We start from the raw sequence: 14,586 nt of genomic DNA, 5'->3' as shown, positions 1-14,586 counted from the left end.
GAGTCAAGAAAACCATAAAATTTAAGGTTAGCTCTGTTCTAAACTCATTATAGGTCTTCTCTAGGAGTAATGCACAAATTAGTCTTCATTCTTGAAAGAGCAATTAGGAGATTATAGAACAGGTAAGAAAACCTTAAGTGGATGACAGCAAAAAATACTGATTAAATAAGTAGACCAATAAAATAAGCCTGAAGCAGTAAATGTTGTTCTTGAAAAATTGATTTCCTTCACAAATTTCTCAGAGGTAAATTTAAATGTTCATTATTTGGCCCATAATATGAAAAGAGGATGATCAAAGGGGGAAGAACTAGAGATCAATTAATAATATATATTGAGCAGCTACTGTGTGTCCAGAAAGAGGTCTGGGGATACAGATATGTCTCCATTAGGTTCAAAAGTTGTCAAGAGAAACATAACTAGCAAATGCCAAGTTTAGACAAGTTTAGTATTTAAACAAGTTTAGTACTAGGGACCTGGAGTGGTCAGGAGAGTTGCTGAGGAAGGAGTGGATAGTTTGAAGGGAGGAGGAAGAAAAGGTCAAGAGAGAAGGGAGAGGTGATGAGTAATGAAATCTTTGCAGACAGCTATGGCCCTAGACTTCAAGGAGATCTCCAAGCTTCAGATTACCTGCGTGGGCTGTGAGAAATGGCTGCAAACATGTAAAGGAAGGAAAGACAAGAGGTAGAGTAAGTGCAAGAAAGAGAGAAACACCATGTTGACAGCACTCTTCCTTCTTTCCTTCATTTGACAAGTATTCGTTGAGTACCCACTTCTAGGAGCTAGGAACAATTCCAGACACTGGGTCTGTAGTATTAACAACAAGCTATGTGCCCTCATGCAGCTTCCATTCAGTGCAGAAAAACTAGCTAAAGGAAAAAGACATAAAGAGTTGGTTTTTAAAAATGTCAGGAAGGGAATGGAAAGAGAAAAGAAAGAGAAAAGTCTGTAATATTTCTACAGTACACATGCTCCATCTTTTTTCCAAATGGCTATTTGTTTTCTAGGCATATTATTGCCAAAAATTTACCTATTAACTTCTTAAAATTAACTTTCGTTATGTGCATCCTTAGTGCCCTTACTCTGAATTAATCAGTTTAAAGCATTAACTATTAAAAAGTAGGGTACAGAGTTCGTCACTTCAAAACAATTCAAAACTTGACTTGAAACTGCATATGTGGAAGAATATATGTCACTAGAAAAAAACTGAATCCCAAATATGTGTTATAGCAGAAGACCAGAATTTTCATAGGATTCCTACATGGATTTATTTGTTGCCAATCTTCTCATAATTCTCCTCAACACTTCACCTCTTCTTATGCAATTTTCCTACTGTTTCTCTGTCATCACAGTAAATGTCACAGTCGCCGATGACTCCACCCTCTCCCGATACAGACTTTGTAGCATTCCTTTTGCCTACATTTGTATACTGTCCACTGACATTGCTTATTAGCCCCAGACCTCATTCCTTCTCTGATTAACACAACAGTTTCCAGGGTCCCCTTCTGCCAATCACAGAAGTTTGGAGCCTAAGGGACTCGACTTAGCAAGGCACCTTCAAAGCCATCTTGGCCTCTTTTTCCTGGTCAATCCTCTTAAAGCAGGCACTTGTGGTGTTCTCTAATCAAAATCCTTCCATGGCTTACCACTACCTCCTAAAGACAGTCCAGACTCCCTTTTTAGAGGATTTAAGGCTGTCTACGTTTTTTTTTTTTTTTTTTTTTTTCTGAGGCACCAACATGGTTGTCAACCTTACCCTTCCCATTCATTGACTCAAAAGTATTCTTCGAGCCCCTCTAGAGCCCTCAGTTTCATGGGTTGTGGGGAAGGAGGAAGGGGATGGGACAAGTACATGAATAACCCATTATGTGTTCAGAGAGGTGTGACAAAGGCTGCTTAGAGAGCACTGGACTCAAGCATCCAATCCTGCTCTTTTGCTGACTTTGTTTCATCAGTGCTGATGAAATTAGTTTGTTATTAAAACATGGCCCACTCTTGTCGATCCTCCCTCATGATCTTCCATCTCAGTAGGAAGAAGGTCTTTTCTCTGCTTTTCTCTAAACCCAAATACATCTGGTCTTTCAAAGACTAGATCAGATGCCAAATAATCCATGTAGATTTCTTTCCTTAGTCTTCTAGTCTTAATATGTCTTGTTTAGTTCTATTTCCATTCTCATTCTAATCACATCCTTGCTTCTATTAGAGTTTATTATCAAATCCATGTCTTTTACTGCAACTGTCTACCTCTTAAGAACAGCAACTGTGATTATATATATATATATATATCCATATCCCTTCCCCAAATAGGTGTTTGATGAATATTCCCCCAGCTAAAATAATAGGGAATAAATCGTGCACCAAACAATTCTAAAATGGAATGATGAGGGGATTAACTGTACAATGTGATCCCCACACACTTGTAGTAAAACTGCCACATAAATTACTGTAAAAATTCACAACAGTAGAGGAGAGAGCTACCACTAACAGACGAGGATCCCCAGGCTCAAATTGAAGGGGTTAAGCAGCTCTATCTGCAAGGGGGAAAAATGATTCTTCATTTGCCTTCATCAAAGACTAATTTTAGGTCTCTTGGTAATTAAATGAACACATTGTTTATGCTCCATACACTTTCTGTCCTGAGTCTTGGAAAATACATGAAATTTCCAAGAATTAAAGTTTCCATTAACACAAGTGCCAAATCAGGAGGCCTGACCTGTGGGAGAAAGCACATTTGTCTTTGCTGGCTCCTTTTCAAAAAGCTACAGAAAGATATTTACTGTATAACTTTCTTGTGCGTAATGGCTCTTTTTTATCATTGAGGCCATCTAGACAAGACCGAGAAGCTGCCACATTTCAGAAAGCCACCAATTACTGAAGAATGACGGTTTGAGTTCTGAAGTGTTGACTGCAGTCCCTGTTCGGGGTAAAATTTTTGTATTGGAAGAGACTTCGAGCGGTTTTCTTCTTCCACTTTTTTTTTTTTTTTTTGTCGTAGTTGTGTGTTTGTGTGTGTATTTAATTCCCTGAGAACCAGCTTTGGCTGGCGAAGAAATATGTCAACACGAAGTGGGTTTCAGAACACTACTTCCACTTATCATCCCTACTAGACGGAAATTTAATGTAAATCAGTATGTGTGCACGCAGCCTGGATGCGTCAGAAGACTATTTTCTGATCTCTATATCTGGTTTTATGTAACCTGAAGTAGCACAGTTATCTACCCAGGTTAAAAAAAAAAAAAATCTCTTTACGTCAGTGAACTCGAACTCAGAAAGTTCTCTCCCCGGAGCTGGGAGCCTTTTAAAGACATGCGTGTCACGCTGGCTGCGGGGGGTCGCAGCTACTGGGAAAAAGGCTGGTTCTACAGGCCCCGCCCTCCACCCCCCGTCGCCCCTCCCTCCGGCGGGCTCCCTACCTCCCCGGGTCTCGCCTCTCCCCCACCCCCTCCCTCCCTCATCTCAGCAATTTCGGCCTCAGAGGTCTTGTGCGCGTCAAAGCCCGAAGTGGGAGGCTGATTTGTGGAGCATCACGCCCCAGCTCCTCTCCCCAAGCCTCTCCTCCGTCGTCGGCAGCGGCCAAGGGATAGAGCCGAGCAGGGGGAGGGGAAGAGCGACACCCATCCCCCTCCCTCCAGCCCTCCCGCGTTCAGATTCAACTGCACCTTTTATTATTTTAACTCTTCTCCCTAGGACGCGCGGCCCCGGGATCTGTCCCTCCGGCAGTCGCGGTCCCCGCTCCCGCGCCCGGAGATGGGACAGCGAGGGACCCGCTCGCGGTCGGCCGGCGTGTGCGGGGAGGTGCGGCCGCTGCGCCCGCTCGCCAGAGTCTGTAAGTTTCAACGCTCCTCTAAGCGGAGGGGAGGGGGAGGCTGAACGCGTCCCCGCAAACGATTGAAAATGCAGAACACGGGCGAGGTTGACAGCGTCGGATGGAATTTCGGGGCACACTCTTTTAATTGACTCTATCCGCAGACCGCAGGCTATTGTCCGGGGTTTTTCCTGCAGCTTGTATGTTTGATCCCTTCGTCGTCAAGAAGTTTTCAAGCTATTACATTATGAGTTCCAGTGGGATTTTTAAAAGAAAAAAAAAATGCAACTCACACTTCTTTCAAATTTAAAATACCTCTACGTAATTTTCAGGTTACATAGCACATTGCTTATTATTATTTTGTCGAATTACAAGAAACATTTATACTACGCAGGAGCTCACGGCCTTTGCCTATTTCTAAAAATAACAGAAAAAGAATTTCCCCTCTTTACTTTTAATATTGCTACATCATGTGAATAGTTTAGTAAATAGATCCTTAATTTTCCTCATAGACGTCGCGTGCTGGTATCCTTGCACTAATCTACAGACGCGGGTAATTTCAGAATTATCACTGAGCCTGCTGTTTACAGGAAGGCTCTTGGTTTTGTTTAACTAAGGCTGTGCTCTTATGTGTTCAAAACGATAAGGAATATTAAAACAGTTCTGGTTCAGACCAAGTAATTTTTCCGGGATCCAAGAACTCAAGCACTAACTAGGCTCGTGTTTACATTAATAAGATCATACCTTTAGCTTTGCACGTCACCTGGAATGTATAGACACACCCCTACATGCAAGGACTGAAGAGGTGAGGAAAATAGGGGGAAAAGTTTTTAATCTTCGTTTCCCTCCTGCAGGACGGGTCTCGAGGGAAGGAGAGGCAGGTCGGAGACAGGTGCATAGGCTGGCTATGGTGACGGGACGATGTTGGCCAGAAAGAGCATCATCCCCGAGGAGTATGTGCTGGCGCGCATAGCCGCGGAGAACCTGCGCAAACCGCGCATCAGGGACCGCCTGCCCAAGGCCCGCTTCATCGCCAAGAGCGGGGCCTGCAACCTGGCGCACAAGAACATCCGGGAGCAAGGACGGTTCCTCCAGGACATCTTCACTACCTTGGTGGACCTGAAATGGCGCCACACCCTGGTCATCTTTACCATGTCGTTCCTCTGCAGCTGGCTGCTCTTCGCCATCATGTGGTGGCTGGTGGCCTTTGCCCACGGGGACATCTATGCTTACATGGAGAAAAGTGGGATGGAGAAAAGTGGCTTGGAGTCCACCGTGTGTGTGACTAACGTCAGGTAAGAATGCAGCGGGATGAGGCAGGGGTGGAAAACAGTACAGAAAAAGAGATGAAACTGTCCTTTCTCTCTTCACTCTGTTATTTTGTTGCAAGTGAACTAAAGAGTTTGTTTCAGTACCTTCAGAAGCAAAACAGTAAAAACATAACAACAACAACAAAACCAATCCAATGTATTAAAAATCTTCTCAGATGCAGCTTTATGGATGACGAGTCTTTGAAAATGTAGCGCTTCAATCCTTTGAGCTGGCCTTGAAAATATTATACCAGTTATTTTAAAATGGTCGTGGTTCAAAGGATTCCACAGAGCGCCTTCCTCAGAAAAACCACATACTGAGTTTTCAGTCTGAAAAAGCTGCTGTCCATAGTTCCAGCATCCACAAGGCAATATCTCTGATCAACAAAAAATATTGTGCAAATGCTAGTAATGTTTTTCCACAACTTCTCTTACCAGTGACATTTTCAGAAATAATGAGAAAAATGGGAAAACACTGGTGGAGAGGTGTTCTAGATTAAAAAAAAATTTTTTTAATCCACCAGAAATGAAATAAACATAAGCCCTTCTTTATCAAGATTATCTTAAATAGCTGATTGCTTGCATTGAATTCCAAAATTAGAAGTTATGCTGAGATTCAGAACTAGAAAAAAATTATTTTTTAATGGAGATTGGTCCAAATTTTTAATGGAAGAGATTATGTAGAAGTGACTTCGTGTTGTGGTTTTCTCTAAAAGTTTTAGTAGGATAGGAAGACAGTTCCTAGATTGCCCTAATTTTGCTTTTTTTCTCTTATATTGTAAATATTTCAAAGATAAGTAAAGTGAATTTGATTTCAGTGATTCTCCTCTCATAGTTTCACATGGCCTAAGAACATTTACTTGGAGGGATTTGTCTCTTATTTTGTTGGAAGATGGAAAAAGGTAATATCAATTGCAAAAATATGCACTCTGCAGTGAAACATTAGTAGTTATGCTAGCAACTTTTCCAGGACCTTTTCTCAATATATTCCAAATTCACATAATTCATAAAGCAAAGCAACTGAGTAAGCACCATTCTTCCAGGAAACTGTAAAGAATAAGACCTTTGATGACCCTGAAATCTTATGAAATTAGCATACCGCTGCAAGAAGCAGAAACTCAGACTGTAAACTTGTCCATCCTTCCATTGCCTGAATAGTTGCAATGCCAGCTTATCAAGGGGGGTTGCGGTATTTGTCGTAGAGATCACATGCCACAGATTTCAGCTCAGATTTTGAGGAGAAAAACAAATTGAATCGATCCACTGCCTTTACCATCGAGTTAGATATTGTTTTCTTGTCTTAAACTTGCCACAGACTTTTGTCTCAAAGAAAATATAGATGAAGAATGTAGGTGATCATCAGTACACCAAATATAAAGGAACAAAATACTGTGTTTAACGGGTATATGTAGGTCAGATAGCATTATCTATAATATTTCTCTTTAAGAAATTTATTGGCACTGATGTTGGTGAATCATTTTCTTATCAAGGTACATTTTTAATAAACATGAAGTAGATACACATAAAAAGAGATAAAAGAAACAGAAATGATAAACCTCGGAAAAATAAAGGACAGATTTTATTCACAAGACAAATATATTGGCTTTTCCTGTGGGAAAAAAGTCATTAAGCAATTTATTAAAGATATGTCATCAAAAGTGAGATATTTTCAATGATTTTGTAAAAGAACTTGATGGAGTGCACTGGTTATTAAAAGCTGTTTTACTGCTAGCTTTTATTGTTCAACAAGAGGTGTTCTGAGGCATGTTTATCCCCCTGATGTATTCCTGCTGGTTTGAACATTCGATTCACTATGAGAAATGGCATCACAGATACAAGGAGACACACTTGATCTTATCAGTATGAGAGTTTTAGCATTTTATTTATTTATTTTTCATTAGGTGATTCTCTAAAGCATATTTCTTTTTTAAAAATTTTTATTAAAATATAGTTGATTTAATCTTAGCATTTTAAATTGCACTTCTTACCTAAAAAAATAGTATTGGACATCTTGTAAGGTTAAAATCTTACTGGTTTTATTTTAGCATTGTGGTACTATTTATACTTCGATGCAACATACAATTTAATCTTAACCAACCGTACATAATACTTTTTCACCAAAAAAAAAAAAAAAATAGAAACAGAAAAAATCTCTATTCTCTCCCAAAAGGGATTTAAAAGATGACTAATAATATGTCTAATTCTTCGCATTTCCTTTCCTTTCATAAGTTCAGTGTCTCACCTTGTCATCAGAACCGAAAACAACTGATTGTAATGAACATTCTCCAGTGTATCCAGATAACATTTAACATTCTCCTTCCAGGCTGGCTCACTTTCCCTTTCACGTGGATGACTTTCTAACATGAGTCAGAAAATAAACCAATATATTTCCTCTTCTAATTCAGCCTCACTCCCTCTGTAGAAGAACAAATGAACAGTTAAACACTTTCATCTCTTGAGGTTGTTTAGCATGACAGGTGCTCATAAAAGGCTGGGTCTTGCACAATATAATGTTTGGAAGTAAGTTCTTTCATAAAATAAACAACATACACAATATGGCACATGAATGATATCTTAAGCCGTTAAAATGAAACATCTGAGCATATTCATCATACGCTGCTCCCTGAAGCATGTATAATTAGAAATCAATGTTGTATCCGTGCCCCTTCACTGGGGTCTTTTCTTATTCTTTGCCATGTTTTTGGATCATTCAGTATTAGCTCATGTGTAGCTAGTGCAAAAAGCAATCATTGCTTTTCATGAATCGTTTGAGCAACAAAAGGGGTAAGGAAGGCAATTTTCACACTCCATTTAAAAGTTAATTAGAAGAATCAACTATCTTTCAATTAAAAAAATAAAAATCCCTGATTATGAACCTGAATAGAAAAAGATCACCTGCGTGTGCTTGCCTACCATTCACGGTGTCCCGCCAAAGTGCAGTACTTAACTTAGTATTCAAATATTTAATATTTGGTCTCTCATTGTGTGTGGCATTAATACACAGCTAATACTTTGACAGATGGTCTCTCGTCTATAAAATTAGAAAAGTTTGAAATTGGGGTGTAGGGCAAACACAAGACTAAGACTGTTTCTATTAAGAAGCTACAGCAGTGTAGGATATGTAGTTAAATGAAGAAATTAGTGATAAGAATAACCAAATGTGGTGCTTCTCAACCAGGGGAGATAAAACAGAATTATCTGCAAGCTTTTCCAAAGTTTTATCCAGGTCCACCCTAAACTACCAAATCAGGGTTTACACTGAGCTGAGGAAGAGAGTGCAGTTTGAAAAAGCTTCCCAAGAAAACCCTGACACTTGTTGGCCCCTTCCCTGTGATTCTTTCGGAGACTAGCCCAGAATTAAGAGAATTCGTGTTCTTATTAATTATGGAATCTTGACACAGTCACTTATCTATCTCTACCTCAAATCCTTCCTTTAATAACTTCAGTATTCTCTAGATCACTTAGAGAACAAAACGAGACAATCAGTAAGAAAACATGTTTCGTTCCAAATGGCACAACATGGTTTTTTTTAATTAAAAATACTAGTATCTTTGAATGATGTGCTTTGTATCACTCTTTAGCACTGTGCTTTCTCTATATAAGGTACACAAGCAGTGTTTGTTAGGGAGTATGACTTTTAAAGGTTGTAAATAATAAAAAGTTCACTTATTACTCAGTACTTCCCACATGACTCAAGTCACTTAAACACAGACAGGCAATAAATAATAGACATCAACCTGGAAGAAAATTTCACGAAGTAAAATAAGCCTATAAATCTAAATATGTCTAGGTATTATTTTAATGTTTTCACATAAACAGGCCCATCATTACATGATTTGAAAACATTAATAGAAGTGTATCCCAGAAGCCTGGAGGTAGATGCATGCGGAGAGAGAGAGAGAGGGAGAGAATGAACAAGTACTTGTGTTTAGAACTGGACATTTGATACATTAAGGTGGATGGTCTTTCTAAAAGCCTTTAACAGCCTTTGGACATGGGACTTCCCTGGTGGCGCAGTGGTTAAAAATCTGCCTGCCAATGCAGGGGACATGGTTTGACCCCTGGTCCGGGAAGATGCCACATGCCACGGAGCAACTGAGCCCGTGCATCACAACTACTGAGCCTGTGCTCTAGAGCCCGTGCTCTGCAACAAGAGAAGCCACTGCGATGAGAAGCCCACGCACAGCAACAAAGAGTAGCCCCCTCTCACCGCAACTAGAGAAAGCCCGTGCGCAGCAATGAAGACCCAACGCAGCCAAAGATAATAAATAAATAAATAAATTTTTAAAAATAGCCTTTGGACATCGACAAATGAATGGATAAAGAAGATGTGGTGTGTATATATCTATATCTATATATAGATAGATATATATACACAATGGAATATTACTCGGCCATAAAAAGAATGAAATAATGGCATTTGCAGCAACATGGATGGACCTAGAGATTATCATACTAAATGAAGTAAATCAGACAGAGAAAGACAAATATCATGTGATATCGCTTATATGTGGAATCTTAAAAAATGATAGAAATGAACTTAGTTACAAAACAGAAATAGAGTCACAGACATAGAAAACAAACTTATGGTTACCAAAGGGGAAAGGGTGAGGGAGGGATAAATAAGGAGTTTGGGATTAACATATACACACTACTATATATAAAATGGATAACCAACAAGGACCTACTGTATAGCACAGGGAACTATACTCAATATCTTATAATAACCTGTAATGGAAAGAACCTGAAAAAGAATATGAATGTGTGTGTGTGTATACACATATATATATATTTCACTTTGCTGCACACCTGAAACAACTAACACAACATTGTAAAGCAACTATACTTTAATAATTTTTTTTTTAAAAAATAGCCTTTAGAGGAAGAAAACGCAAAATTCAACTTAGCCTGTTATTTCGTGATTCAAAATCTGATCCAATGGCATTGTTTTCTGGTCTCATTTCTTACAGGTCTTTCACCTCTGCTTTCCTCTTCTCCATTGAAGTTCAAGTGACAATTGGGTTTGGCGGGAGAATGATGACAGAGGAATGCCCTCTGGCCATCACAGTCCTGATTCTCCAGAACATTGTGGGTTTGATCATCAATGCAGTCATGTTGGGCTGCATATTCATGAAAACAGCCCAGGCTCACAGAAGGGCGGAAACCTTGATTTTCAGCCGCCATGCGGTGATCGCAGTCCGAAATGGCAAACTGTGTTTCATGTTCCGTGTGGGCGACCTAAGGAAAAGCATGATCATCAGTGCATCGGTGCGCATCCAGGTGGTCAAGAAAACCACGACACCCGAAGGGGAGGTGGTGCCTATTCACCAACTAGACATTCCCGTTGATAACCCCCTTGAGAGTAATAACATTTTTCTGGTGGCCCCTTTGATCATCTGCCACGTGATTGACAAGCGCAGCCCCTTGTATGATATCTCCGCCACTGACCTTGCCAACCAAGACCTGGAGGTCATCGTGATTCTGGAAGGAGTGGTCGAAACTACTGGCATTACCACCCAAGCGAGAACCTCCTACATCGCTGAGGAGATCCAATGGGGCCATCGCTTCGTGTCCATCGTAACCGAGGAGGAAGGCGTGTATTCCGTGGATTACTCCAAATTTGGCAACACCGTGAAGGTAGCGGCTCCGAGGTGCAGCGCCCGAGAGCTGGACGAAAAGCCTTCCATTCTTATCCAAACCCTCCAGAAGAGTGAACTGTCCCACCAGAATTCTCTGAGGAAGCGCAATTCCATGAGAAGAAACAATTCCATGAGGAGGAATAATTCCATCCGCCGGAACAATTCATCCCTCATGGTGCCCAAGGTGCAATTTATGACTCCAGAAGGAAATCAGAACACGTCGGAATCCTGACAACAACACAACCCCCAGAAAGTCTTTGATAAGATGTTGAAGAGTTTCTACAGGGCACAGACTGAAACAGAGCTGGAACACAATAATTTGTCCTTCTTTATCTTAATGCACTAAATGATATGCATATTCCAACAGCAGCACTTTCTGTGTCAATAAACAGTAACACACAAGCTGGAGGGTTCTTGGCTCACTTGTTTCATCCATGCAGTATTCGCAGAGATAGGCTTAAGTTATGTAGGGGAAATGCTCTCATTTCTCTCAATTTGAAACCCAAGAATTACATTAATAGTAATAGACCTTGAATATGAAAGTGGACCAAGGGATGATGCTTTATGAAATACTTAGCGGGTGACACCACAGTTGTCTCTGTTTCTATTGTTCACTCTTGAAATGTGATAGAATGGGCAGGGGGCCCCAAAACTGTGTTTTTCCTTTCTCTCTTTCTCTCTCTCTCTCTTTTTTTTTTTTTAACTGCACCAGGTAAGAAGCCTGCTTAAGACAAAAACTGCTTAGTTTTGTTTTGTTCTGTTGTTTATTTTTTATTTTTTAAATACTGAATTTTATTTTTTCCTCAAATTGTATAGTATAAGCATAACTAGTATTAGGAAAATTACACTAAAATTTTAAGCAGGGACATCTGTGAAATTGGAAAACAACAACAACTGAGTTCAATTCTAGCATGTTTCCACATGAACATAATTGAATCTAACTAGAAATCAAAATTCCTATTCCATTAAATCAACTATTGTAGTATAAGGCTCAAAGTTTCAAAGCTATAAATCACCCCACAATATGATTGATGAAGCAAAGTTCCTGTTAACTTCTCATTCAGAGCCTTGAAAGCATGAATAGAAACTTGCAAATCTATTTTTGGATTTCCCACAGAAAAACTGCTTAGTTCTGCATTTTCCCCGGTGCTCAGCCAGGTGTCTGCAGTCCTGCTGGGGCTCCCAGCTGCTTAAAGACCAGCCATAGGAGGTACCAACTGACTAAGAACAACTCACAGAAGAAACATTTAAGCTGAAAAGTTTTACCCATTTCCCTGTGAGTTGGAAAAATATTTTTTATTAAAAACAAACAACAAAAGCTGCTTAGCTCTCATCTACTTCTAAGTGGATTCTCTTCATTCACTTGGTTCTTCACAGTGACCTCCAGAGGTTTCTTTGTCCCCCTCATGGCCACCTGTTGGCAGAACTAGGCAAGGAGCTTTTGGAGAAAAGCTAAGAGCATTCCCGTGTCATTTAGGACTGGATTCCCAAGGGGACAGCTACTTCTTCTGCCTTCTCAGTTCTTGTTGAGAGCCTCCACTATAGTGAATATTTTATTAAAATACTTTCTTTGTATTCACTGTAGTTTTGCAATTTCTCTTTCACAAAATTATCCCTAGTGAAAGCTCAAGGAAAAACAACACGTTTTTAGAGGCATGTGAAACAGCGATCACACAGTGAGGACATTCACCTCTGAGATCGCTCTCTCTGAGGGTCCCTCTCTTTGAGATCTGTTGTTCCAAGGGAACTACGTTTTTAAAATTTCATGTCGATTTCATTTCATTCAAAGTTTTAGAATGTTCTCTTGGTTTTTCTATTTGAGCTTGATGTACCATGGAAATCCTGTAACCTTTTTTCTTTGCGTCTCCCACCTCCCATCTTAAAACTACATCTCCTTCTCAATAATATCTGAATGCAGGCCTGGCATATAAAGATTTAGCATTATCTCAATTGCTAAAGTGAGATGTTCTATCAACCCTTGATTTAATCATCCTTAGCTCTTGCCTCTTCAAGGAAGGGATGAGGGCACAGGGAGAGAAGTACAAAGCTAGTAAGCTACAGGCTTATTCTCATATTTCACATAGCTAAACATCAGAAAATTGAGCTCTTGTGTAGCCTTTTACACAGATTTTCGGGGTCTCTATTTATTTTACTTCATCTATGGACATTGGTATATTGAAACATTTCTGTACAGTTTTCAGTTTGCTAAAGAAAAATCTACCTTAATCAGATTTAGCCCACCAGTGATTACAGAGTTGGATATCAGACCTCCTAGCAGTTCTGGCATAGATGTGGGTCCCCCTCTCCCATCCCAGGGAAACCAGACAGATGCAGAAGGCAACTGCCACACCAGCAAAAAGAACATGCACAGTGCTTCCCTGTTCTGTGCAGGGGCAGCTCAACATCTGTGAAGGTGACACAGGCTGTGGGGCAGGCAATGTCTGGGCATAGTGGGGCTGAGATGCAGGATTACTGAGTCCAGGTGATACAGAGATCCTTGGCAGCCAGGGGCAAATCTAGCAATGGAGTTAGAGCAGTTCCACCAGCCACCTTCCAGCTGCAACCAAAGGCTGGGTGCCAAGGACCTGATGGCCATTGATCTCATGGGGAAGTCGGTGGAAGAGTTTGATGGGACCCCTATGTCAAGTCATGGCTCAGATAAGGACATCATTTAGCTAGTGACAGCCACACCAAACAAAAGGTCACATCAATTTCTAAAAATCTGCAAGTGTTTTAGAACATTACAATGATTTCAGAACCTATTTTTACCAAAATATATTTAACTGGCTAAGCAGTTTTGGAACTATTTAGTTTAGTTTTAGAAAATAAGATTCTTTATATGTGTGTGTGTGTATATAATTTTGACTTATGTATTGAATTTAAATATTATTTTATATTAAATACTTAGATTCTTCGCTTCCGTCCTAGTCATCATACAGCAGCTACAATATTCTTTTAGATCATATTACATCACACCTCTGCTTAACACCCTCCTATGTCTTTTCATTTTTCTAAAAATGAAAATCGAAACCTTTTCCAGGGCCCACAAGCCACTACATCTTATTATTACCTTTTCCCCTGAATCATTTCCACGCTACAGCTCTGGCCTTGCTGTTCTCTGAAACAGAGCCATACATTCTTTCATATCATGGGTTTGCTTCTACCAGGAACATTTCCCCAGAAGGCCTCCTGGGATTATTTAGGATTTCTGCTCCAGTGCCATCTCATGAGACAGTGCAGTACAGTGGTTAAGAAAATAGACTCCGCAGTCAGACTCTCTTGCTTTAAATTTCAGTTTTAACACTTAGCATCTGTGAGGTCTTGACAAAATTAATATTTGTGCCTCATTTTCCTCATACATAAAATCAAAATGATTATAGTACCTACCTCATAAGTTGCTGTAAGAACTAAGGTAGCTAATGTATATAAAGGGCTTAAAATAGTTTGATTCATTCACAAAGGACAAAAGCTAGAAATGAAAGACTGCCTCGAAATTAATTGGATTCTTAGTAAATGACATTCAGTGCATTATATTCGTTCTCTAGAACAGAGAAAAAAGATCTTTGCAACATGAATCTGATCTCTTAAAAATTCTGCAGCAGAGACCTTATGCCCATACCCAGTTGCTTTTCCTGCTTATTTGATACATGCCACCTGCCTGTTGTCAGATAGTATAATGTGTAGAATACTACAAAGTGTAAAGGGAAACATTTTACCTACAGAGGATATTTCTGGTTTCATGTATCTGTCATTAGTTTATTTATCCAGTAATATATATTGATCTTCTACCATGTCTGACATTCACCATCTGGCAAAAAAAAAACTAGGTGTGTTT

The 14,586-nt window shown here is 39.8% G+C and overlaps 1 protein-coding gene across 1 annotated transcript; it reads left to right on the top strand.

Annotated features, from left to right (window-relative positions):
* The first annotated feature begins 3,473 nt into the window (after positions 1-3,473).
* Positions 3,474-11,153, top strand: KCNJ8 (potassium inwardly rectifying channel subfamily J member 8). Its single transcript, XM_067695872.1, has 3 exons — positions 3,474-3,823; positions 4,657-5,097; positions 10,083-11,153. The coding sequence occupies exons 2-3, from the start codon at positions 4,724-4,726 to the stop codon at positions 10,981-10,983; spliced, it is 1,275 nt and encodes a 424-aa protein (XP_067551973.1). The 5' UTR covers positions 3,474-3,823; positions 4,657-4,723; the 3' UTR covers positions 10,984-11,153.
* Positions 11,154-14,586: the final 3,433 nt, after the last annotated feature.

The sequence above is a fragment of the Pseudorca crassidens genome, chromosome 11, assembly GCF_039906515.1.
Source record: "Pseudorca crassidens isolate mPseCra1 chromosome 11, mPseCra1.hap1, whole genome shotgun sequence".
NCBI lineage: Eukaryota > Metazoa > Chordata > Mammalia > Artiodactyla > Delphinidae > Pseudorca > Pseudorca crassidens.
This window is presented reverse-complemented; position numbering and strand designations above follow the sequence as displayed.